Raw genomic sequence first — 26756 nt, 5'->3', positions numbered from 1 at the left:
ATTTATAGACTAAGAAACTGCTTCACTGGACAACAATGTTCTGAAAGTGTGTTGTTGTTGTTCATATGTTTTTATATGGACCTGAAGAGACCCTTCTAACCATTGTTCTCTCTTTTAATTTCTCTCAGCTCCAGGAGACAGTGAAGAGGAAATTAGACAGTGCCCGGTCTCCTTTAAACGGTGACCAAAATGGTCTCAGTGATGGGAGTTACTCTCCCACTACAAAGAGACTCCGTAAGGAAGGATGCACTGGAATGGACACTATTGGTAGCCTCCCACCCATTTCCCCACTTCATCCGATGGACATCAAACCCAACTTGCCCTTGGGCAATAACAGTGCCTCCTCAAACAATGGAACCGGCAACGGCAATGCTGGTACAAACCATATTACTGGACGACCTGAGGATTTAGGCAAAAATGGTGGAATGCCTGATATTAAACTGAATGGTTCATTGGAGTTGGAAGATGGCTTCAGCCTACTAAAGGACATGAAACAAGAGCCTTTGGACGATGGTGGTGGAATCGATTCCTCGGAAACGTCACTTTCAAATCAGAACAAGCTATTCTCTGACATTAATCTGAATGACCAGGAATGGCAGGAACTTATTGATGAGCTGGCTAACACAGTGCCTGAGGATGACATGCACGACCTCTTCAACGAGGACTTTGAGGAGAAAAAGGAGGTGAGTGACTTCACACGGGCCACAACGGAACAAACCCAGCTTGCACAAGACCCAGCACCTAACTCTGTCACTACCGCACCCAACAGTATGCCGCAGAGTGGACAGATGCCCATGGGGTCACCTCAGGTGAGACCATCTTCCTCTGGTCCCCCATTTGCAACTGCTGCCAATGGGACACCACCCCAACAACCCTTGCAGCAGTCACCAGCAGTTGGAATGCCATCAGGATCACCCGCTAACTGCGTGGCTCGTTCTCCACAAACGCCCACCCAAGCGCAGACCCAGACCTCAAGGCCCGGGAATGGATACATGATGAACGCAGGTCCTGCTGTTGGCCCCATGGCATCAACTCCAGTAACAGGAGGTGGTCCTGGATCAGGGGGAACAGGTGGAGGTGTACCAGCCCCGCCCACCTCTGAACTTTCACCGGCTGAGCAGCTGAAGCAAATGGCTGCCCAGCAGCAGCAACGTGCCAAACTTATCCAACAAAAACACCAACAGCAGTCCCAGGCAGCAAACTGGTCGCCTGCAGCAGCACCAACAAGCCCATACAGTGGACCCTTTAACCCAGACAAACCAAATAGCCCCATGATGTATACGCAGACTTTTAATGCTAGCAACACAATGGGGCCAAAAACACCAAGCATTAACAACTACCTCCCACAGAACCACATGAACATGCTCAACCAGCAACAGCAGCAGCAGCAATCTAATAACTTGGCTGCCCAAAACAACCTCAATAAGCAGCTCTCTTATAGCAACACCAAGCCGCTGACTCATTTCAGTGGAGTAGACCACATGAGTCAGCGAATAACACCGCCCATGGCCAATCAACCCAAAAACCCGATGATGCCCTACTTGCAGGGCACCGCAGGGCAAGGGGGTGGGCCACCACAAGCTCCAGGTCCAATGCCCAACCAGTCAGCCCATTTAAGTGAAGAACAGAAGAGGATGATGATGATGAATAAAAAAATGCTGAGTCAAGGGATGCCATATGGCTCAATACAGCAGCATGTACAGGTAAGATCCCTGATTTTATTCATGCTATGTTATGGAGAGCTAAATATCAATATTTGAATGGAAATCGGATGTTTATAAGCTAATCTTTGAGTTTTTTGTGTTCAGATGGTTGTTGTTACAGCGAGGTGTCCGCTTTAGAGTTTCTTGGTGTACTATATCTTTGTTAGTCTGTGCTTGGGACAAAGACAATGGTGTATTTATTATCTGTGTGTATTTTCTATACAGTCATTGATTGAGACTGCTGCACCGTTGTTATATATTTCTGAATTTTTTATTTAGGTTTTTTTTTTTTTATCATTCTATTATTTTGGTGTAATGTACTTCAGATAAAACCACCTCAAAACATCAGGATTGTGATTGGATGCTTTAATATGCCAATTAGACTTTATAAGATATAAGATGCTACATTTTTGCAACTTTAGACAACATTCTCGCTATGTAAGACTAAAAGCTAATTCTTAATCATGCATTTAAAGCTTCAGCATTGGGCAGTTTGCCTAGAAACAACCTATAAGAGTCCAACCGATAAGTCCTCACTAGTGTTGCACGGTGCACCGATACTTCAAAAGTATCGCGATTCTCGGAAATTAAAAACGTCACGATTCCTAAATTTATTAGTATCGATACTTCAAAGAATGACTGCGTTCCACATTAGTAAGAGACGTATTTCATTTTGGAGTGTGCAACGCACGCTTCCAGTGCCTCCCTATGGACATCTGTGTGTTTTCTCCTCACGCAAGCAGCAAGAAAGAGCGAGAAAGCAGCGAGATGGCTGCATTAGTGGCTTTACTAAACTGATTTGGCTTTACTAAAATGTGTGCAAAATTGCATTAAATAGTTTAAATAAGTTGTTTAATTGTTTGGTCAAACAGTTCATATATAATATTCACATTATAATGGGCATTAAATGTGGACTTGTGTTCTGTATGCTAATTATGAAAATGAGCGTATCTGCACAGCACCTATAACTGCGCTTTGTATCTGCTGATTGCTGATCGAGATTAACATGCTTGGCTCACGGACCCTGTATACTCATTCATTTCGTTCATAAACGAGATGTATCAGTTCATTCAGCTCGTTCACTACGGAAAGCCAAGTGGACCAGAAAACGCGTGCTTTTTAACGCCGTATTAATTTTAAAACGCCGTTTTCATAACGCCACCAGGCGTTAAATAAGCGCCGTTACGCGATAAGTTAACGCTAGACGCCACCACGCGTTAAAATAACGCCACACGCCGACAGACGTTAAGTTAACGCAACACGCCACTTAAGATGCAGATTTATTTACTCATGGACACACATCTCATGGCTATAAGGACTCTATGGCAAGTCAGAGCATCCAGTTTGCAAGAGCGCGAAGATGGCAAGGATAGCCCTTACAATTATACATATAGCTTTTGTCTCATAAAGTTATCACCCCAGGCACAAATGAGTGCAAATTTGGAAATGATTTTATTCAACAGTTAAATTAATAAGAAAGTAATATTATTATTTTATTATTATATTATATTTTGAGTAGGCTTTCATTTCAATTTAATAAATAGTTGGTGATAGTTTCATAAAAATAGAAATTCTGTTTATTTACATTTACTCAACCCAATGATTCAGATCCAGCTTCTGTAACACCTAGGGGTGTAACGGTAGGTGTATTCGTACTGGACTGTTTCGGTAGAGGGCATTCGGTACGGTGCACGTGTGTACCGAATGACGGAATGCAATATTTTGTGCGCGGTACATTTTTGTGTTTCCAAACGAACATATTAAGTGGCAGAAGTCTCCGTGTTCAGCGCAAATCCCGCCCTGCAGCTGATTCAGGCCGGTGACACACTGGATGCGTGGCGAAAGCGTCTCAGCTGCGTGGCGTGTCCGTTTTTAATTCGGCTCCCATGTTAACAGGTTAGAGCTTGCAGACTGCCTGCGTGAGACGCGCATCTCGAGCCGCGCGGAAAACGCGTGCATGCTAGAAATAGAACCGACGCCTATTTTTTACGCGACACGCAAGCGTTTCCAGGCAAAATAGAATAGGAAAACATGTTTATATGTCATTTTGTACACAAATACATATTAATTCATGACACTTTGATGTTTGAAAGTCTATAGGTTGACATAAATTCAGATATAAATGTAATTTAAAAAATAAATTAATAATCATCGATTTTCAAATATTGCACCTGTCAAACATAGTCTATTTTGCCGTCAATACTGTTGACGGTGTCGTTTATCAGCAGGCTTTATATTTATGCTCAACATGAAGTATAGATATTGTTGTCATGAAGACAAGAGCCTGTCACCTACAGCAGCATGCACAGCACGGTTCTGGTGAAGCAGGCCTACAAGCTGGGATTGGTAGTGCTGCACTGTAATCATAGTTATTTATTTATATTTTTCATTATATCTTATTATATGATATTGGTTTGAGACTGAGAGTATTTTATTTAGTGGAGAACTTAGTGGAGTATTTTATTTCTTATTCTTTTTTTATTTTATATATATTTTATTAAAAAGTATTTTTTAAAAAAGTGTATAGTAATAAACAACCTGCAGTTTAATGTTTGCATTTCTTCCCCTTACTGTACCGAAAATGAACCGAACCGTGACTTTAAAACCGAGGTACGTACCGAACCGTGATTTTACACCCCTAGTAACACCTGATTTATTTTACAATAAAGCAATTACAAATATAGATATAGGGAATATAGTTATCGAATGACACAAATAAGTCAAAATTTGGAAATTATTACAATGGTTAAATAAATAAGAAAATTTATGGCAAGTCCTGACCTTTTGGATGTATTTAATTATAAATACCTTTGTAATCTATAATAACAGTACATTTATTCATTCTTGAATATTAATAATAATATAGGTACCTGTAATTTTGGCCAAATTATATATACTTTGTTTGTGAATTTGCACATGCTATAATGTAAGCATCATTAAAGACCCCTTTGTGTTTAATAAAAAAATTAAAAAAATTAAAAAAGATTGATTAGTGAAATGAAAGAATGATTTAATAAAAAATGAGATTGATTATTAATTTTCTCTCATTGGCCTGATTAGCTTTGCCCTCAAAACCTTTCTTATTTAGCGGTACAGTATTGCATGATTTGAACATAATACACTTTGCATAAACGTTTGCAATTAGTTTTTTAAAAGGTAACGTTACAGTATCAAGGCCTCTATACTTACATTTTCTTTTTAGATTTTTTTTGTGTTTAGGAACATAAATAAATTAATAGGGCAATATTTGATTTATTTATCTTTTTTACCTTTTTGATCCCATTTTCCATCTCATTTTTATTAAATTAGTAAAATACAATCCAGAGGTATAAGTTACCAGTCAAATGAAATCAGCATCAACATTTCAGCTTTGCAAGGCACAGAACTCTGCTGTTGCATTAAGGATTATACAGACTTTTTGAGAAAACTTAGAGGTGGCATTAATCTATTTCATAAGAACCATGTAATGAAATTAATGTTTAACATTTAAAGTTTTGAAAATGGAAATATTAAACGATTTAAATGACTCATTTATACTTTCAAATGAAACTGAAACCGACAGTAGGTGGCAGCATGTCACTGCCTTATCAATGAATCATTTATTTAATCGATTCGTTCATTCATTTAAGAACAAAGCAAATGACTCTTTATGAGTTTTTTTTTTTATGAGCACAAGTGATACTGTGGCCGCCGGTCCACGACTGGTAGAAAAAGATGACACTCACTAAAGATGACGCTCATTAAAGCTCACTGGCTGAGTTTTCTCCTCTGAAAGAAAAGGTTGCAAACTGACAGAATAAGTTACAATATCTGAGATATTGCTGCTAAATTTTCTTTTCTTTTTTTTTCTTTTTTCTTTCGCAATTCTTGACTAGGTATCGGTATCGAAACAATAATTTTGGTATCGTGACAACACTAGTCCTCACCCATAACTCTGGATTTTATGTCTGTTTTGCAGTGGGACAGTAATGGTTCCTGTTGCCCTGAGCAACAGCTAGCTCTTGGAATAGGAAATTGACACTCTGTAATATATTTATGCGTATGCGCCAACCTCCGATGTCCCTGTGGCCACCAAAATCCCTTTCCATCATCCTATCATTGGAATAAAGAGCAAATGGCAACACTAAAAGAAGAGAGAAGCTTTTCTTTCAGTGTCAGGAATTGATAGGATTTTCAAATTACTTTGACAGGATTTTCAAATTCATTACTGTTCACTTAAATGTCACTGCCATTTGCTCAATGGTTGTAACCACTGGCCTCCAGTCCACAAATAAAGAGTGAAATATGTTACTATTTCTTGCATAATTATCTAACACAGCTTTCTTAGTTAGACTATGGTTTACATGAAAAAGTCAGCCAAGAGTGCTAGAATGCCTTTTGTAATTGGAAGGGTGCTGGTGGTGGTCTCAGTTACTGAAGAGGTCTCGAGTCTGCTAGCTTCTGAACTGTAAATTATTCTCATTTATGGTGACATCCTTAGCCCCTCCCAGGCTCCCTCTCTCTCATTTTTTCTATTTTATCCATCTGTTCATTGGGTTCTGTAGCTCTTGCTCTGAGATTAGATATTCCGCCACCCCTTCTCCTCTTTTTTTCTTCTTCTCCTGCAGCTCCCATGTCCCCCCTCCCTTCCCTCTTTCCCTCGTTCTCTCTCCTCAGAAGCAATAAAGGGGTAGATTTATGATGGTTGGTTCTTTTGCAGCCAAAGGAAAATGCAGCAGAGAAGCGAAACAAGGTAGAGAGAAAGAAAAAGAGAGAAATAAAGAAACCAGAATGAAGGTAGACCCTACGTAAAAGATGGTGTGAATTATGGAAAAGGTGTAAAAGAAATCAGACTAAATGAGATAAAGGTATTATGAAAGAGAATAGATGGACACTATGAAAAAGAGAAATAAGCTCATTTGTAATTTCCCTTCTGCTAAATATGCTATTGATGTTATAATCCGCAGTCTTGCATTTTCTTAGTTTAATCAATATGGGAGCACCAAAGTCAGCTTTTTCGATTTTAATGCACTTTGCTCTATGTACTTGACCTCACATAAATGCTGGTTTCATTTCTTTGAATGTAGTAGATAAAATCATGACAGACATTTGCTAATTTTTCACATCATGTTTTCTCAGCTTTTTAAGACCAGTCAGACTGGTGTGTTCATCGCTAATGCTAATTTTTGTTTTGCCTGAGGTCTACATATCAGAATTACTTCTTTGCTTCCTTTTAGAGCAGCATCATCTTCCGTTCTTGTAGTTATTAGTGGCAAATGTTTTTATGCACAAATTAGAACAATAATCAACCTGCAGTGAAGTAGCTAGCAAACTATTTAAGATTTGTGTCAGCAAACAAAACAAAAGGTGCTAGCTTAGCTCAGACATTACATTAAGGCAATTTGAATGCGATGCTAATGCTTCTCTCTCATAATATGTCATTTACATAATTTTTATCTCCCTTTTTCCCATAGAGAACATGTGCAGTGTTACATGTGCAGTTTTCTGCTATGGAAAATCAATAACAAATCACAGCACATGCATTTTGTAAATTAGTAGCTCCATTGTTTGCAACGAAACCAGAAGGTGGCTTCTGGCTTCACACAATAGTGGTATGTCTATAATAACAAATTGAAAATCTGGTATTTAAAATAAAGTTTTATTTATATATATATATATATATATATATATATATATATATATAATTTTTTATTTTTTTCATTTTTATTTTTAGCTCAGTTTATGATGCTGAAAGATTACATTAGAAAAAGTTTTTTTCACTAGTTTTCTCAGACTTTTTAATCACACTGTATTACATTAACAAAAATGAATAGAAAACAAGGAGGATGTAATCGTTTTCAATATATTATCAAATATCTGGCTGCTTGTTTCAGAGCTCACTACCACTGTTATATCTTGATACTCTGTGTGCACAGGCTTTCATTTGGATTGGAATGGCAAGTTTTTGATTGGATAATACATTTGAATTAAACATCTTATTGGATCTTTCATCTAGACAATAGGCAGACCATGAGGTTATTGATTAAAGAGTGGTAGATTCTGTTGGTGGACAGTCTTGGGATGGGGTGGAATAGCAATTAGCAATATTTGTGGTTGCTTATAAAAGTGAAGACATTGGATAAAAAGCTTTCTCACAATGGCTTCCTTGAACACACATAGAGGTCAGAACGCATCTCGTTGTTTAGTTTTCTTTTTCTCATTTTCTTTTTTTATACACAGGTGGCTAAATGGATGAGTTTACATAATCTTATTAGTGTGCGATTATGAAACTTTGGCACGGTCCTTATAAGCTTGTTAGTCAGGCTTTGATTGTCACTCCATGCCATTTTGCATATCGCTGTGACGGCTGTAATTTATTTGTGGGTGATCAAAGGGAAAGAAGGGGAAGCGATATGGTGGGCTTTGTTTGTTTGTTTGTGTATGTGTGTGTTTGTGTTTGAGTGTGTACTAGGGCTAATGTCAATGAAAAGCTTGTGTGTGAACTAATAGATGCTTAGGGGCTTCGAATATTAACAGTGGGGTTGCCTAATGGGCAGTCAGCCTCTCAAGTAGTCTGGTGTGACAAAATGTATGTTTTTATGTTTCAAAAGAAACTATAAATGGTACCTGGCAGAGCAAACAAATCTGTCAAAACTATCTGTCATCGTTTAGTTACTGGATGTATGCTTACTAGGCGGTTGGTGTTGTGGGTGGTTGTCAGGGCATTACTAAGCCATTTTTACAGTGTAAAAATCTAACCTCTAAGAGGTTTTTTAAGCACATTGCTAGCGTGTTGTGGGAAACTGCTAGGACTTTGGTGGTAGGTGGTTGCTAGGGTGTTTGGAATGGTTACCAGGGTGTTACTATGAGATTTCTAAGTGTTCGGAGTAGTTTTTAACGCATTTCTTGGGTGTTGTGGGTGGTTACCAATATATTGCAATCACCTAGCATGCATTACTTTGTGTTTTCTAAGGTGTTGTAAGTGGTTTAGGCACGTTGCTAGGTGGTTGGTTATTGTAGGTGGGGCGTTATGATGTAGTTTCTAAAGGTGCCATCACATCTACTATTTTTCACAGAATATTCTTGGACAAGATCCATTATTTGGATAAAAATGTGAGGGCAAGTGATTTCTCAACTCAGATTTTGAAACAGAAGTTTAAACTGGGTCAAGATAATTTGCCAAGTTATCCAATAGAAAGCTGCTTGGTTTGAAATTGGCATCTGTGTGAACAGTGCTTCATACATCACAAAATTATTGACAGTAGGCAATGGACCTTTTTTGTCTGCAAAATTGCACAGCCTCTTATTGTAAAAAAAAAAAAAGAGATTTGTTTATTGAAAGGTAATCATTTACCAAAAGTTTTTTAAACTATGGTAACTTTTTAATGTTGTGTATAAGACTGTATAAATGGTCCTGAGATAAGGCCTTGTCTCTCCTGCAGTGTTTATCTAGTGGTATTTTTTTTGCTCGTTTATACACCAAGCCAAAATCGAGCCGAGATCGTTCGCTTGCTTCAGTGAAAGTATAACGTGCCTAATGTTTTCGACTCGTACATTACACGTCACGCCCTGATGTCACGTGTCGTGAAAAGTGCAAAATCTAGCGACCCGGGAACAATTGCCGGAACACTTTACCCGTGTATTTGCCGGAATGGCAGTGTGAAAGGGGCTTAAGTTTCTTCAAATCCAGAAGCCTAAGAATGGGCAATAGTGATTTTTGCCTTAGCAAGCCCTACTAAGAAAGACACTGTTTTGTTCCTTATTCCATATTGACAAAGAACGGCAATACCAATCTTTTGAGGTAAAAGTGAATTCATATGACTAGCTTACCTTGAGTTCTGCCTGTACTGCGGTCATCTTTCATGTGCCACGGAAGCACAATGTTGTGGAATAAATCTCAAACAGTGGGGAAATTCAGAGTTTCAGAGAAATTCATAATTCAGAGACATCATAAAAAGACCACCCTACTGCTCTTGTCCTCACCCCTTTCCCCCCCTCTCTTTATTCACAGGAAGGAGAGGTATTGCTTTCCTTCAAACCCCCCTCCTCGTCCGACACTCTCTCCCAAACACACACACACATGCGTGCACACATCAGGGATTGAGCCGAGCCGCTCTCAGATCCTGAAGGATTGAGGACGGGAGGAAAGAGCGGTGGGGGCTGAAGCGCACCGCACTTGTTGTATCCTTGACAACACAGACACCAGACATAACCACAGCCGACCGTCGCTGTGCCGCCTAAACGAAGGCATTTGTGTGCACTTGTGTGCGTCAACAAGCAAAGAGGGCAGATACAGCAATGGAGCATTGTTTTAGCAACTAGTTGTATAGAGAGTTTGTAAACGCAGACACACACACACACACACAATTCCCAGTTGTGCCAATATTTTCTCCACTTGATATCCCATAGTGATGTATGTTTATCTATTGCATATTCACAGGGGGCCTATAGTCAACATCTCTACACTGAACTATATTGACACAGCCATGAATGAGCTACAGAAAGAGCGTCAGTATAGATAGCGGCTGTCTATAGACTAAAGCTTAAGGCTGAGTAGAATAAGTATGAGTCTCACTTATACACTCAAGTTGATGTTAAAAATGTCTGCAGCTAATAATATACCACCTTTTGTTGATTTGTTGTTAATGCTTATATTTTACACATTTAACCTGTAATTCATAGATGTAAAATTCTGAATGGCTTGTGTGGTACATGTACATTTTTACTGGAAATAAAGTTATATTCACAGAGAACATAATCATACAGTGTGCTTTTTGCAGTACTTAACAACATGTTACATGGCCATCCAGCAACTAGTCAGTTTGTGAGTATCATTATTGAATCGTAATAATTTTTTGTTTGTTTAGTTTAAATATCTTTTAGTGGTGTATTATTTTATATATATATATTATGAAGTTTATTTATTTATATGTTTGTTTATAGTTGTATAAAACTAGTTTATATGTAGTTATTTTTTTTGTATATCTATTTTATTTATATATTAATTGTATTTATAGTTTTAATCTTTTTAGTGGTACATTCTGCATTTTAAGTTTATTTATAATTTAGACTTTTTTTTAGTTTAATTAATTATTTTATATTCTGTATATTTTAAGTTAATATATAGCTTGTATCTTTGTAGTGGTGTGTGTATATGTGTATATATATATATATATATATATATATATATATATATATATATATATATATATATATATATATATACACAACCCGAATTCCGGAAAAGTTGGGACGTTTTTAAAATTTTAATAAAATGAAAACTAAAAGACTTTCAAATCACATGAGCCAATATTTTATTCACAATAGAACATAGATAACATAGCAAATGTTTAAACTGAGAAAGTTTACAATTTTATGCACAAAATGAGCTCATTTCTATTTTGATTTCTGCTACAGGTCTCAAAATAGTTGGGACGGGGCATGTTTACCATGGTGTAGCATCACCTTTTCTTTTCAAAACAGTTTGAAGACGTCTGGGCATTGAGGCTATGAGTTGCTTGAGTTTTGCTGTTGGAATTTTGGTTCCATTCTTGCCTTATATAGATTTCCAGCTGCTGAAGAGTTCGTGGTCGTCTTTGACGTATTTTTCGTTTAATGATGCGCCAAATGTTCTCTATAGGTGAAAGATCTGGACTGCAGGCAGGCCAGGTTAGCACCCGGACTCTTCTACGACGAAGCCATGCTGTTGTTATAGCTGCAGTATGTGGTTTTGCATTGTCCTGCTGAAATAAACAAGGCCTTCCCTGAAATAGACGTTGTTTGGAGGGAAGCATATGTTGCTCTAAAACCTTTATATACCTTTCAGCATTCACAGAGCCTTCCAAAACATGCAAGCTGCCCATACCGTATGCACTTATGCACCCCCATACCATCAGAGATGCTGGCTTTTGAACTGAACGCTGATAACATGCTGGAAGGTCTCCCTCCTCTTTAGCCCGGAGGACACGGCGTCCGTGATTTCCAACAAGAATGTCAAATTTGGACTCGTCTGACCATAAAACACTATTCCACTTTGAAATAGTCCATTTTAAATGAGCCTTGGCCCACAGGACACGACAGCGCTTCTGGACCATGTTCACATATGGCTTCCTTTTTGCGTGATAGAGCTTTAGTTGGCATCTGCTGATGGCACAGCGGATTGTGTTTACCAACAGTGGTTTCTGAAAGTATTCCTGGGCCCATTTAGTAATGTCATTGACACAATCATGCCGATGAGTGATGCAGTGTCGTCTGAGAGCCCGAAGACCACGGGCATCCAATAAAGGTCTCCGGCCTTGTCCCTTACGCACAGAGATTTCTCCAGTTTCTCTGAATCTTTTGATGTTATGCACTATAGATGATGAGATTTGCAAGGCCTTTGCAATTTGACGTTGAGGAACATTGTTTTTAAAGTTTTCCACAATTTTTTTACGCAGTCTTTCACAGATTGGAGAGCCTCTGCCCATCTTTACTTCTGAGAGACTCTGCTTCTCTAAGACAAAGCTTTTATAGCTAATCATGTTACAGACCTGATATCAATTAACTTAATTAATCACTAGATGTTCTCCCAGCTGAATCTTTTCAAAACTGCTTGCTTTTTTAGCCATTTGTTGCCCCCGTGCCAACTTTTTTGAGACCTGTAGCAGGCATTAAATTTTAAATGAGCTAATTAAGTGGATAAAAGTGTAAAATTTCTCAGTTTAAACATTTGCTACGTTATCTATGTTCTATTGTGAATAAAATATTGGCTCATGTGATGTGAAATTCCTTTAGTTTTCATTTTATTAAAATTTAAAAAACGTCCCAACTTTTCCGGAATTCGGGTTGTATATATATATATATATGTATGTATGTATGTATGTGTGTATATATATATATATATATATATATATATATATATATATATATCTAATATACATATAAGTCTATTCATTTATTGGCTCTTTTTAGAGTTGTTGTAATATTCACAAAATAGTCACCAAGTAAATTCATCCCGTTTAAACCACCATTATTAAAGCCATACACATGCAGACAGACATTGCTGGATGTCTCACTGTATGATTCTCATGTTTGATGCTGCTCCATCTATACATACAGTCGGTTCTGATTTGAAGCCCCATCCACATTCAGATCAAAATTGTGGGAGATCGTTGATCTTTATAGGGAAAACGAGTGTGAAATATGGCACCTAGACCAAAAGCAGTATCATGTGATATGATTTCCAACTGCAGTGCCTACAGAGACCTGTTACACCATGAGTGTTGCAGTGCAGTGAGGGTGAATCTAACAAAAACCTTTAAGAAATGCATATGTAATATTCCACTGCAAAATCAAAAGGACAAAAATGCTTAATTAATATATGGATTCAAGCATTTGTTTAATATACCACCTATTTGCCACAAAATTAGTGTCACAATGCAGAAATTTTATAGGTCCTAAAAAAGTTGACTTAGTTGTCAACATGCAGTTTCTTTTTCGGTTTTAATTTTGGGTCGAAACAAGTCCCAGTCATAGTTTTTTTTGAGATTCACTCATGGCAACTGTAGCTACATGCTGGTTTTATTGCACTGCAATACCTGTGCGCACTGACTGTAGTGTGTGTGTGTGTGTGTGTGTGTGTGTGTGTGTTTGTGTGTGAGCGCTGCCACTGCTGCACTCTTCTCTTTGTCCGCGCGCTAACACTGACAGATGGAGAGACCACATGGATCATGGCAGCGGAGAGGGAGAGGGAGAGGAAGGGAGGTGATAGAGAGCAGAGGAGATGGAAAGAGGATGGTGGTCATGGGGGGCTAGTGCACAGGCCAGGAGGAGGTGTGTGTGTGCTGGGGCATATGGTGCCTAGGAAAAAGCAGCCTGCAGTGGGTGTCTGCCTGCCTGTGTGTGTTAGCATTATATTTTATATATATATATATATATATGTATATATGTGTGTGTTTGTGTGTGTGTGTGTGTGTGGTTGTGTTTGAGTGTTGTAGCTATAATAATGTAGGCTATAAAACAGTCTGGATATTAATAAGATTCACATTTATTTGAGTGTGTGCTTGGATGACAGAGCTCTGTTTAGTATGCAGGGACCAGGATGCTGTTGCTGCCAGTGTGCTATGAAGCCAACACTGGCCTGTAGCACAGAATAAGAATGATGCCTCTCTCTCTTCCTCTACCCCCTCCTCTCACTTCCTCCAGTGAGGATACCTCACCAGTAAGAGAGAGAGAGAAACTTTGGCCGCCTCAGCCACTGTGTTGCCATAGATACCACGGCTCATAGCGATTTACTTCCGAAATCAATGGCAGACTTGAGATGGGAAGGTGGGAGTTTTGTGTGTGAAGAGGTTGCACATGTGTGTTTTGTGTATGTGTGCATGGAAATGTTTGACACCTGTCAACATGCGAGGATTGTTATTTAGTTTTTAGTGTGCTTAATGCTGCTGTGAGATTGCAGTGGGTAGTATTTTTCTGTACCGTCCTCGTCACCCTCAAAACATGTAGACACTATTAAACAAGCACTAGAATTGGCTTGCTACCCATATTTTGGCTTTGTTATAATTCAATGTCTATATTGATATTAAACATGAAAATTAGGCTGCGTTTTACTCACCCCCGAGGAATCCTAGGTGTATATGACTTTCTTCTTTCAGACGAATCCAGTTAGTTATATTAAAAATTGCCTTTGATCTTTCAAGCTCTATCATTGCAGTCAATGGGTGTTACATTCCTTCAGTCCAAAAGAAGTGAAATAAAAAGCGCCCTTCCATAAAAAAAAAGTGTCTCACGGGGCTCCAGTGGGTGAACAAAGGCCTCCTGTATATCCATATCCATATTTAAAACATAATAATCACTTTAATCAGCCTTAAAATATCTTAAGTTGTTTTTCTTGTCATATTACATTTCAAATCTTGTTGCTACACCTGCCTTAACTGCCAGAACGTTGTTTTGTACAGCGGTGGATTGGTCATCTGGCAAATGCCAGAGGGCCCAGACCATTTTGTTTGATGTGGGCCAGTCAGAATTTTTCTTAACGCATATAAATAAAATAGTTTTTATGGGCCAACAGTGCATAGGCTTGCACGATTTCTATATGTTTATAATATTAATACTGTTAATAATAAATAAATGTTAAGCATTTAGCCCAGTCAGTGATGATCAGTCACCTGGTCCCGAGATGGGCCGACCGAATCGTTCAGTAAAAAAAAAAATCAAGCACAAGCACATCATCAGAGACATACCAACACAAGCTAGTTTACTTACTTAAAATACTAGCGCTGTGAGGAAGAATGCTACAGTAGGCCTAGCAGAGACAGGGAGATGTGTGGTAGAGGTAGGAAAACCTTTCCTCTGTCTGACAGTGACAACAAAGAACAACAAACTGTAGTGAATGACAGTAACAGCAGACAAATGGCATAAACGGAGAGCACACAGACTCTGCAGCATCCTCAGATTCTTTTTCTTTGTTTTTACTGTTTGTAAATTTGTTATAAATGTGTGCTCTTTAAAAAGTAGTAAGCATTGTTTTCCAGACACATACATTAACTGTTTAAATATCTGTTACATATATGGTACTGCTTATATTATTTCACCATCTGTGCACATATGTAAGTAGTAAATGTGCTGTGTCAGTGTGGCTACACTATTTTGTCCGAGTCCGTCCCTGGTTTTGTACCTTTTCCCCTGCCACTAATATTGTGTAACCCATAAATGTTACAGTTGGGTGCATGCTAACGTAGAAATAAAGCGCTCGAGGAGGGTCTTAATCAAAAGAGGAGTTTACTGAACACACATTAACTAACATCAGGATACAACATCACATAACTACATCAACTCACATCATTAGGTTAACTTAATCACGGACGAAGAAGAACTAAACAGACAGGGTATTTAAGCACACAGGAGGTAATGAGGGAACTGGAGACAGGTGGGGATCAATCAATTAACAAAACAAGAACAGGAAGACCAAATAAGGAAGCAGAAGTCCATGAACGTAACAGTTAACCCCCCCCACCCCCGGAACAGTGCGTCCTCGCACCGCAAGAGGAATACCAGCGGAAGGAGGGTGGGGGTTCTGGAGGTGGGTGTGGGGCAGGCAAGGGGCAGGCGAAGAGGGAGCAAGGAGCTGGGAACCAGGACGGAGTGGATGGAGGGAGGAGCCCGGAGCAGGAGGAGCCAGATGGTGCTCCAGAGACCAGCCAGGATGGAGATCCACGGTGGAGTCGACGGCGGGAGGAGCCATGGTGGAGAAGGAGCCAACGACACCAGGGGGCCGACAGACAAAGACTGCATCGGTGGGTGAGGAGCCCAAGATGGAGCAGCGCAGCCGCAGAGCCAGGGTGAAGCCGAGGATCCGGAGGGCCAAGGCGGAGCAGAAGGCTCAGCCGACCAAGGTGGAGGCGGGGCCTTGGAAGACCACTGCAGAGCCGGAGTGACTGAGGATGGAGGTGGAACCAGAGGGAAGGAGGAGCCTGACAGAGCCGGAGGGATGGCGTGACGAGGTGAAGCCAGAGGAATGGAGTCCCGAGGCGGCGGATGGCTGATGACTGTCCAAGGTGGAGCCGGAGGGACGAGGGAGCCCGGTGAAGCAGGTGGGATGCTAGGCCAAGGTGGAGACGAGGGAGCTAAGAGCCAAGGCAGAGCCGCTGGGTCGAAGGACAGAGAAAGAGTCCAGGGCTCGGAGGCTGGAGGCGGAGACAGGGAATCCACACGCCAAGGCAGAGCTGGAGACTGGAAGTCCTGCGGTGAGCCATCGCGCCCAGATGGCGCAGACTGAGGGTGAGCTGCGGGACTGACTGGCACCAGCAGAGATGAGGTCGAGGAACTGGCTGGTCTAGGAGGAGATAAGAAAGCAAGGATGGGAGGAAATACAGGAGGATCAGGACTGGACAGAGCCAGCAGAGAGAAAGGAGATATGGAGCTGGATTGAACCAGTGGAAGTGGAGCAGGAGAACTGGCAGGTCTAGGAGGAGGTGGGAGAGGGAGGCTGGGAGGGAATACAGGAGATTCAGGGCTGGACGGAACCAGCGGAGACACAGGAGATTCAGGGCTGGACGGAACCAGCGGAGACACAGGAGATTCAGGGCTGGGCGGAACCAGCGGAGAAACAGGAAATTCAGGGCTGGGCGGAACCAGCGGAGAAACAGAAAATTCAGGGCTGGGCGGAACCAGTGGAAATGGAGCAGAGGAACTGACTGGAGGAGGTGGGATGGGGAGACTGAGAGGGTATACAGGAAGATCAGGGCTGGACGGAACCAGCGGAGAAACAGGAAATTTAGGGCTGGATGGAACCATTGTAGAAACAGGGGATTCAGGAATTACCTCCATAAACCAGTCCATAAGGTCCATAAATTGCTCCATACAACTTTCAGAAACTGAATACAGCTCACCCTCAGTCGTAGAAGTGTGGGCAGGGCTTTCCTCCACGCCCTCGATCTCCACTAAAACTCCCACGATGCACGGTGTTGCTGGCTCACACACCTGGTCAGTCGCGCTTTCGAGGTCCTGCTCCCTGTCGGTGAAATGCTCGGGCTCTGCGGCTGCAGTGGGCTCTGGCTCCGTGCGGCGTGATGGCGGCTGGCTGGGTGTCTGGGTCGGGAGTGGGGCTTGAGATATCCTATTCGGCGGTGCAGTTGGTCCATGAAGATCCATTTTTCTCCAGCACCCACTCCACGAAAGCTGCAAAATCCTCTCGGGAACCGTTCGCTGGTGGGCGTGCCTTACTCACTCGCTCAGGCCGGTGTAGTAGAAACTAGAGAGTGAGCGGTCGGGGAAGTGGGTAAGGCATGCCAGATCTAGAAAGTCCCTGGTATGGTCCTCCAGCGAACGGTCCAGTTGCTCCCGGCATAGGAGTCAGACTGCTGGAATCGTCATTCCGGGAGAGGGAGGAAAACAAAAACCAAAAAGAAAGAGAAACGCCGCTAACTAAACTGTTTGGGTCCGTGATTCTGTTACAGTTGGGTGTGTGCTAACGTAGAAATAAAGCGCTCGAGGAGGGTCTTAATCAAAAGAGGAGTTTACTGAACACACATGAACTAACATCAGGTTAAAACATCATATAACTACATCAACTCACATCATTAGGTTAACTTAATCACGGACGAAGAAGAACTAAGCAAACAGGGTATTTAAGCACAAAGGAGGTAATGAGGGAACTAGAGACAGGTGGGGATCAATCAATTATCAAAACAAGAACAGGAAGACCAAATAAGGAAACAGAAGTCCATGAACGTAACAATAAACACCCACACACTCATTTGTTCTATAAAGTTCTACAGTGATAAAATATTTTTGATGATCCATTTTCAAATCGGAATTTAGCATTGCTCTAATTCGATCAAAAGAAAGCCAATATGATTTTTTTATCTGTTGGCTTTTGCATTGTTGCAGAAAATAAGCTCTGTGGCTAATAAAAGTTTATGACTCCTACATGTTTTGCTCCATTAAGTTGGAAAGTTTGAGTTACAATAGCAAAAACACAAATATATATACAAACAAGACTACAAAATCAAACTAGTGAGTAGATAAGTTTGCTGGCATGATGATGCCTAATGTCCGGGACAACCTCTGTAGTCCCATTTAGCCACTTGTTGAAACATAATAATTATTATAAGTAAGGTATAACTGGTGTATGACATATAATAAAACATAAAAATATATTGAGCTTGTTGTAACCACAGACCTATTTCAGGTATTTAATAAAAAAAAACACTGAAATCAGAATGATGTAACCAGAAATGCTCAAATGCTTACTGATTTCTAGATTTTAGGACTTTTTTTCTGCAGCACTTTCCAATGACTCCTATTGATTTATACTAAGCCAATGATGTTTTTGATCACTTGACCCTAAATCAAACCCTTGTAGGAAAAATTCTGCGTTTTTACATTTAGTTTTAAGCTTTTTTACATTTCATTACACTCACACAAGCTAGTTATATCAAAGAACTAACAAGAGCTTAGTGACTATCCTCATTCCTCAGGCTTTATCGCTTGTTGTATTCCCAACACCATTGAAGGAGAGAAACAGGAAGATAAAGAGTGAGGAACACCTGGGTCTCACACCCCCACATACACAAAAAAAGAAAGACAGCTGTCTTTTTCCATATGGCAAAGTAATGGATATGACACTTGAATTGCACGCACACACACACACACAAACAGTATCAACACAAGCTGCTCCGCTCTCTTCTGAAAGACCTTCACTATTTCATGCCTGAATCCAAATTGAACTGCAATACTGCAGACTCACGTATGCGGTTTCCACACAGTGACACGTTGAGTTCATTTTAATAGTGGAGCTTTAAAGCCGAACTTTTGTCACTGTTGTGTCAGCTTCCTCTGCTTCCAAACAGAAATATGTATTGTGGAATTATACATATGCCAGTCGAACAGTCGTGTCATTATTTTATATTTAGTGTAATAACGGCACCTCATCCTGCCGACGCAGACTCTTATCTTTCCCAAGGAGCCTCCAAACTGTCATATCCCGAAAGGAAGACGGTGGGAGGGTGGGTGAATTGTCTTAAAGGAGGCAGCTCTCAAAACACTCGCTGACTTGAGAGAGTGACAAGGAAGGAGAGCGAGCGAGTTAAGGAGCTTTGAGAAGGATTAGGTGCAGAATTTAACTTTTTTGTAGCCAAAGATGCCTTCTCAGAGCAATACGCCTTGAACGCTGAAACATGGTTAATCCCTTCTTAAAAGAGCATAATCCAACAACCCTGCTACCTGATCCACACTGCAAAGAGACTGAGAGCTGTGCTGCTCCACTTTACCTGAACCAACACGCACTCGATTGAAAAACACGCAGGAGTTTGAACCGTCAGCTGAAACACTCGTTTACTTCCGACACAGAACGTACTTACAGGGTGTGTAAGAGCTGCTACCGATAGAAAGTGTGCCAAGGATAGCATTTTTAAGGAGGAATGCAAAAAAGACTGAGTACTGAGTACTAAGTACTGTACAGTCATGGCCAAAAGTTTTGAGAATTACATAAATATTCGTTTTCCCTTCGTTTTCCCTTCTTTTTCAGGACCTCTGCAATTCGACTGGGCATGCTCTCAATCAACTTCTGGGCCAAATCCTGACTGATAGCAACCCATTCTTTTATTATCACTTCTTGGAGTTTGTCAGAATTAGTGGGTTTTTGTTTGTCCACCCGCCTCTTGAGGATTGACCACAAGTTCTCAATGGGATTAAGATCTGGGGAGTTTCCAGGCCATGGACCCAAAATTTCAACATTCTGGTCCCCGAGCCACTTAGTTATCACTTTTGCCTTATGGCACGGTGCTCCATCGTGCTGGAAAATGCATTGTTCTTCACCAAACTGTTGTTGGATTCTTGGAAGAAGTTGCTGTTGGAGGGTGTTTTGGTACCATTCTTTATTCATGGCTGTGTTTTTGGCCAGAATTGTGAGCGAGCCCACTCCCTTGGATGAGAAGCAACCCCACACATGAATGGTGTCAGGATGCTTTACTGTTGGCATGACACAGGACTGATGGTAGCGCTCACCTTTTCTTCTCCGGACAAGCCTTTTTCCAGATGCCCCAAACAATCGGAAAGGGGCTTCATCGGAGAATATGACTTTGCCCCAGTCCTCAGCAGTCCATTCACTATACTTTCTGCAGAAGATCAATCTGTCCCTGATGTTTTTTTTTTGAGAGAAGTGGCTTCTTTGCTGCCCTTCTTGACACCAGGCCATCTTCCAAAAGTCTTCGCCTCACTGTGCGTGCAGATGCGCTCACACCTGCCTGCTGCCATTCCTGAGCAAGCTCTGCACTGGTGGCACTCCGATCCTGCAGCTGAATCCTCTTTAGGAGACGATCCTGGCGCTTGCTGGACTTTCTTGGACGCCCTGAAGCCTTCTTTACAAGAAATGAACCTCTTTCCTTGAAGTTCTTAATGATCCTATAAATTGTTGATTTAGGTGCAATCTTAGTAGCCACAATATCCTTGCCTGTGAAGCCATTTTTATGCAACGCAATGATGGCTGCACGCGTTTCTTTGCAGGTCACCATGGTTAACAATGGAAGAACAATGATTTCAAGCATCACCCTCCTTTTAACATGTCAAGTCTGCCATTCTAACCCAATCAGCCTGACATAATGATCTCCAGCCTTGTGCTCGTCAACATTTTCACCTAAGTTAACAAGACGATTACTGAAATGATCTCAGCAGGACCTTTAATGACAGCAATGAAATGCAGTGGAAAGGTTTTTTTGGGATTAAGTTAATTTTCATGGCAAAGAAGGACTATGCAATTCATCTGATCACTCTTCATAACATTCTTGAGTATATGCAAATTGCTATTATAAAAACTTAAGCAGCAACTTTTCCAATTTCCAATATTTATGTAATTCTCAAAACTTTTGGCCACGACTGTACAGTTTACACTGCACACTGAAAAAAAGTGTAAAAACTATTTTCACTCAGAACTTGTAAGTAAATCTAAAACAGTTACAAAGATATGGCAAGTAACAATGATTTAATTTCTCTTTTGAACCATTTTTTTAACCTTTTTACCATTTTGCAACCCTTAAACACACAAAAACACACATTTGTTCTATAGAGCACTGCAGAGACGGCATATTTTTGTAGAACAAGCTGAAAGTTCCCTAAATGAAAAAACAATAGGATTTTTCCACTGGCTTTTGGATTATTGCAGAAAAGAAGGTTTGTGATTCTTGTGAAGTTTGATTCTTACATGATTTGTTCATGATGAAAAATTTTACTTAAATGATCACAAGCCAACACTTAATGCGATCTCCAAAAGTAAAGCTGAAGTTAGCCTATAGCACTGTGTGCTGCATACTAATGTATACTCTGCATTTTTTTTATACACTTTTTTGTTAAAATATCTCAACTTTTGTGAGTCTGGGATCTAAGAAAGTAAAAAATAGTCAAACATCATGTTATATCAGCAGTGTGGTCTGTGAATCATTGACTTACTGGGCAGCTGCCTTCAGGTTTGAATACAGTCTAGGTCAATCTTGTTGACAGACAGATCTAGTGTATTTCCGGGTTGAAAGTAAAGCATGTGTGTGACATTGATATGTATCTGTGATTTAAAACTCTGAACGTCTTCGGCAGTACTCACATAGCAAGAGTTCCAACAGATAAAATCTGTCAACACTAAGAGTCAACGATGCTTAGAGACTGTTTGTTCAGTCTTTGTGTTTTGACTGGCAGTTGTTGTATTTATTTGTACAGCATGCTACTGTTCTCTTTACTGTAGCTACTAATGTTTTTAGGATGGCAATGTTTTTAGAATGAAGACAGAGTAATGGCTGCTGAAAATGTATTAAAAATGAAAAAAGTTATTTTAAATTGTAGTTTGATTTATTCATTTATTAATTTATAATAATGCAACCTTGGTGAGCATAAGTCTTTTCCCCCCAGTGTATTTATATATATTAAATATGTTTATTATATTGTATTATGTTATTTATATATTATATGATTTATTTTATATATATATTATATGATTTATTTTATATATGTATTGCACAGAAAAGTATAAAATGAGAGTGATTTAATATATTTTAAACATTTAAAGGGTGAAATGCAACATAAAACAGTGTTGTTTTCTGACACCAGGTTCAATATTTTAATTTGCACATTGTTTTTCGCACTCTGTATTGTTGGAAAGAACTCTCGCAGTTAGAACTGCAAGTATCAGGAAATCTACGGTTTCTGTATCCTTTATCGTTTTAGTTTTTCTCTCTATTTATGTGAATTTTCCTTTCATTGTTGCTCTCATTCTTTCTTTCTGTTTGCAACCTGAGGAGCACTGCACACTGTGTTTCCCACCCACTCTCCACTGCCTGTGGACTCGCAGTGAGAGAGCGAGCTGCGTGTGTTATTTGGGAGGAGTGGCTGCTTTAGCTCTCCTCTCTCATTACAGGACACTGGGAATGCTGCAGCGACCACACTCCAGCAGCTTTCGCTCACTTTTTGGACATGAAACAAATACTTTCTGCTCCTACGCAAGTGTTTGCAGACTCTTCAGGGCTCCTTCCTGTACCTTGCTTTTTCTCCTCTAAAAACCTTTGTTACGTTCCTGGGTCTTGATGCAGTACTGCATTGATAAGATTGATGGCATATTGGGCGATGCCAGCTAGTTCCCCTGACCCACATTAGCTTTTCCCCCACTACCCCTTTCATCCCGTTACCATGGGTTACTCGATACTAGTGCTGGCATCACAATTGTTAGTCCATTTTATCACATTTATGGACAGTTTGATTGAAGCCAGCTTTCCTATCAGGCACTGCAGCAGTCACCTATCAGAGAGGACCCATTGTCCCCCAGGCGTTGATAAGGATTCCTCAGGCTGACGATGTGAAGTTTGGCGCTTTATCTGTTGGCCGCACTATGTTTGTATAAACGAATGAAACATAATGGAAGGGTCGGACTGACGCTTTGAGAGTATACTCAGCATGAGCTTTCTGCTACTGCAGGTGTGGGCATTTGGATCTTATTGTTTTATGTAGGTACATTACTTAGTATCAGTCAGTTTTGTGACATGGTTAGGGGATCATTCTCATGTTTTACATTGGCGGCAACATATAATTGGACTGAAAGATATAAATAACTGCTTTATAAGGAATATTGGGGTCTTGATTTTTATTTTTATTTCCAAATATTTTTAATCTTAACTAGGGGATTTCAAAATTTACTGACCTAGAAAACCACCACTAAAATATCAGACACCTTTGGTTTTCTTGGTATAACTTTCAAAAATAACCAACATCAAGGCTGACATATGAAATGAGGTAGTGTTTATGGACGATTGAGCAGTTAGCTGACACTTGCAAAGCCTGTAATCGCTTTCCTATGCACGCTGTTTTTTTTTTGTTTCACTTTCGCTTTCTTTATACCAATTCCGACTTCTGCGCAGTGCCACTGTCATGATGCCATGGTAAGCGCACATAAGAGCATGCTCTCTCTGCCGGAACTGTCTTGCAGCACTTCGTCTTTGCAAAGTCCTTGTTACAACATTGTATAGATGACATTGTCTCATTTGATGTTCATATGTGTCTTGCGTTTGTAACTGATAACAGAAAAAGAAGTAAAATAATAACAAATGCACTACGAAAAATTGCCATGATTAGCCTGTTTTCGAACTTCCTACTTGAGAATTTCTGTCCGATGAATGGATGACCTTAGCACACGTGTGCTTTTGTTTACAATTTCTGGTTCACTTGCAAAAAGGGCAGTGTGAAAGCGAACCGCACAAAAATAAAATAAAAAAAATCAACATTGTTTTTTGTCTGGACCAAAGCAAGTGAACTAGAAGATTTTACACCCTAAATCTTACTGGCCCAAAGCTTTTGAATGGTAATGTATTTATTGAATATTGTGTATTTTGTGTATTATCAATATTTTGCAATCATTGTAATTGTCATTGGTTAATGGCGTAATTCACTTTTGTCTTTTCCAGTTTTCAAATACTTTTTATAATTCATTTACTGGGATCATTTGATTGTTTGGTCCATTTCTTAGAAGTCTTATTTTTTTTTATCCATTTAAGAAAATTAATATAAAAATATTTCCATGACCAAGGCTGCAAAAGTTGAGCATTCACTCTTGTGTCTTTATTTGTCTGCATCTGTGGCTTTTTCTGCCTGGCTGTGCTGTCATATAATATCATTATTTCCCAAGCTGCCTCACTTTTACCTACACACACCACACACACACACGTAAACACACACACACATACACCACACGCTCTCACCTCGTAGCCAGTGGAGCTCAACGAAGCCAGAGATAATTCACTTTGCACACTAACTTTCAATTTAGTCCCTGCTCCTTCCATCTCCCTCCTGCGAAACTTGCTGCTCTGCCTATCACAGTCCCAAGGCGGAATGGAATCATTCACTTACTGTGTGTGTGTGTGTGTGTGTGCGCGCTCTTGTTTTTGTGACATATCAGGACACAACTCTGTATAATGACACAGGTATGACACAGGTATTACAAGGAGAGGGTGACTTATGAGGACATAACCCATGTCCCCATTTTTCAAAATGCTTATAAACCATACAGAATGAGGTTTTTTTTTTTTTTTTTTTTTTGAGAAAATAAAAATGCACAAAGTTTCCTGTGAGGGTTAGGGTTAGGTGTAAGGTTGGTGTAGGGCGATAGAATGTATAGTTTGTACAGTATAAAAACCATTACGCCTATGGGATGAACCCACTTTACACAAAAACAAACGTGTGTGTGTGTGTGTGTGTGTGTGTGTGGACTTCTCGTCGACATTGTGGCATGTTATGGCAAAGCCTCAGCACTCTGGCCTAGTTACCAAAGATGAGAGCGTTCCTCAAACGCACCCAATTTCACTCCTCCCTACCACCATTTTCTTCCTCTCCCCCCTCGTTCACTTTTCTTTCTCTCAACATGAATTGGCTTTTATCTGATAAATAGATTACTCTATTATGCCCTATTGAATAAATTCATTAGTGGTAATGAATCATTTCTGCCCATTTCCATTGAAAACATAGGGAGTGAAAGATGATGATACTGCAGGTACAGCCTGGGTGTGGGAGTTGGAGGGTTGAGCTGGGAGATCTATTTCCTTGTGTGTGTGTGTGTGTGTGTGTGCAGATGAAGAATAGAACATATCAATACTAAGGAAAATAAGGACTCTCTTTTTCTCTCTCGGTCTCAGTTTCCTCCACTCCACTTTTAAGAATAGAATACCAAGGACCCACAAATAGGATGATCTCCTTTTGAGGGACTTGATTCACATGTGAAGGCTATATAGTTTTTTCTAGACAAATCTATTTATTGTGTGTAGAAAATGGTGAGCATTACTATTATAAAACATTGTTATCAGAATTAAATGAATGACTTAAATTTGTACTTGAGCTATATATATATATATATATATATATATATATATATATTTATTTTTTTTTTTTTACTGCAGAAAGCACTTTTTAGGTTATTTTTGACCTTTTTTTTGTGTGACCATATCAATCACAGTGACAATCCCAATTTATATAATATGCTGATATCTGTCTTTTATTAATATAACTTCTTCTGATGTGGTAATATATTGTGTATTTTTATTTATCCTTTAATTAGCAACTAGCGATTAGCCTTATTTTTAAATGAGCATTTAGCAATGCAGTGCATGGCATGGCATTATCACACATTTTCAGGTGTGTAGTAACACGGTTATCTTTCTGTAATTCATCCATGCATTAAACTTATTATCTCATTGTAAAAAATACGCCATGAAAAGTACTAAAACTGTCAGTGTAATGAATTAGCCAAATTATTTTGCACTTCACTGTGTTTTGTGTTGCCAGATAAGAGAGGAAAACAGTGATATTTTCAACCCCCATCCTCTTGTCTAGTCATTTATCAGAAACCACTGCCGCCCACTGCACTGATGGTTTCATTTCAGCAGCGCTCACAAACACAGACAGACACAAAAATAGCATAACCCTGGGTCTTTCCCTCCATCATCAACAGCAGTAACAAGTCTCTTTAGCCTGTAATGAAATAGCCCCGTTTTGCCTCACTCCACCTTCCAGACCCCCACCGCCCCCTCCAGACCAGCCCATGGCCACGCTGCCCCCTCTCGACACCTCTTCCCAGGGCTGATGGAGCTCTTTGTTTGCCTGTGTGTGTGGTGGGCTGGAGCAGAACGATAAGGAAAGCAAAGGGGAGCGAGATAGCTCTCCAAAGGGGAGCGACAACACAGAGAGGTAAAGAAAGTGAAGGAAGAGAGAGTGAAAGGAAGAGATGGGACAGTGGTGTTATGTGATGAGTGAGATGCACGCTGGGGGAATGTCAAGATGCCGGACTTGACCCGTATGGGTTTGTTACGCCACATTGAGAGGTAGGGAGGGAAAAAGGAGAAGAGACAATCTGAATACCAATTCCAGGTCCGGAATCCACCCTCCTTTAAATCTCAGCAGCGTTCACGGATCCTTGGATAGCTTTGAGTAATGTGATAAATTCACAAGCGAAATGCTAAGTGGTGCAGCGTGTACAGAGGCAGTGTTGGGAAGTTACTTTGAAATTACAGGACGAGTAACTTGAACCAAGTTACAGTTATACAGTTCAATTACAGTAAGGCTACAGATTTT

At 40.1% G+C, this 26756-nt stretch overlaps 1 protein-coding gene across 1 annotated transcript in view; it reads left to right on the top strand.

Moving 5' to 3' along the window:
* maml3 (mastermind-like transcriptional coactivator 3) overlaps positions 1-26756 on the top strand; it is a 133073-nt gene that overhangs the window by 80134 nt on the left and 26183 nt on the right. Inside the window, exon 2 of the mRNA XM_059552551.1 lies at positions 129-1703. Within this exon, the coding sequence (XP_059408534.1) occupies positions 129-1703 (1575 nt within the window). The remainder of the gene's footprint in view (positions 1-128; positions 1704-26756) is intronic.

The sequence above is a fragment of the Carassius carassius genome, chromosome 6, assembly GCF_963082965.1.
Source record: "Carassius carassius chromosome 6, fCarCar2.1, whole genome shotgun sequence".
Lineage (NCBI taxonomy): Eukaryota > Metazoa > Chordata > Actinopteri > Cypriniformes > Cyprinidae > Carassius > Carassius carassius.
Note: the sequence above shows the minus strand (reverse complement) of the source record. Positions and strands in the feature narration are given on the sequence as shown.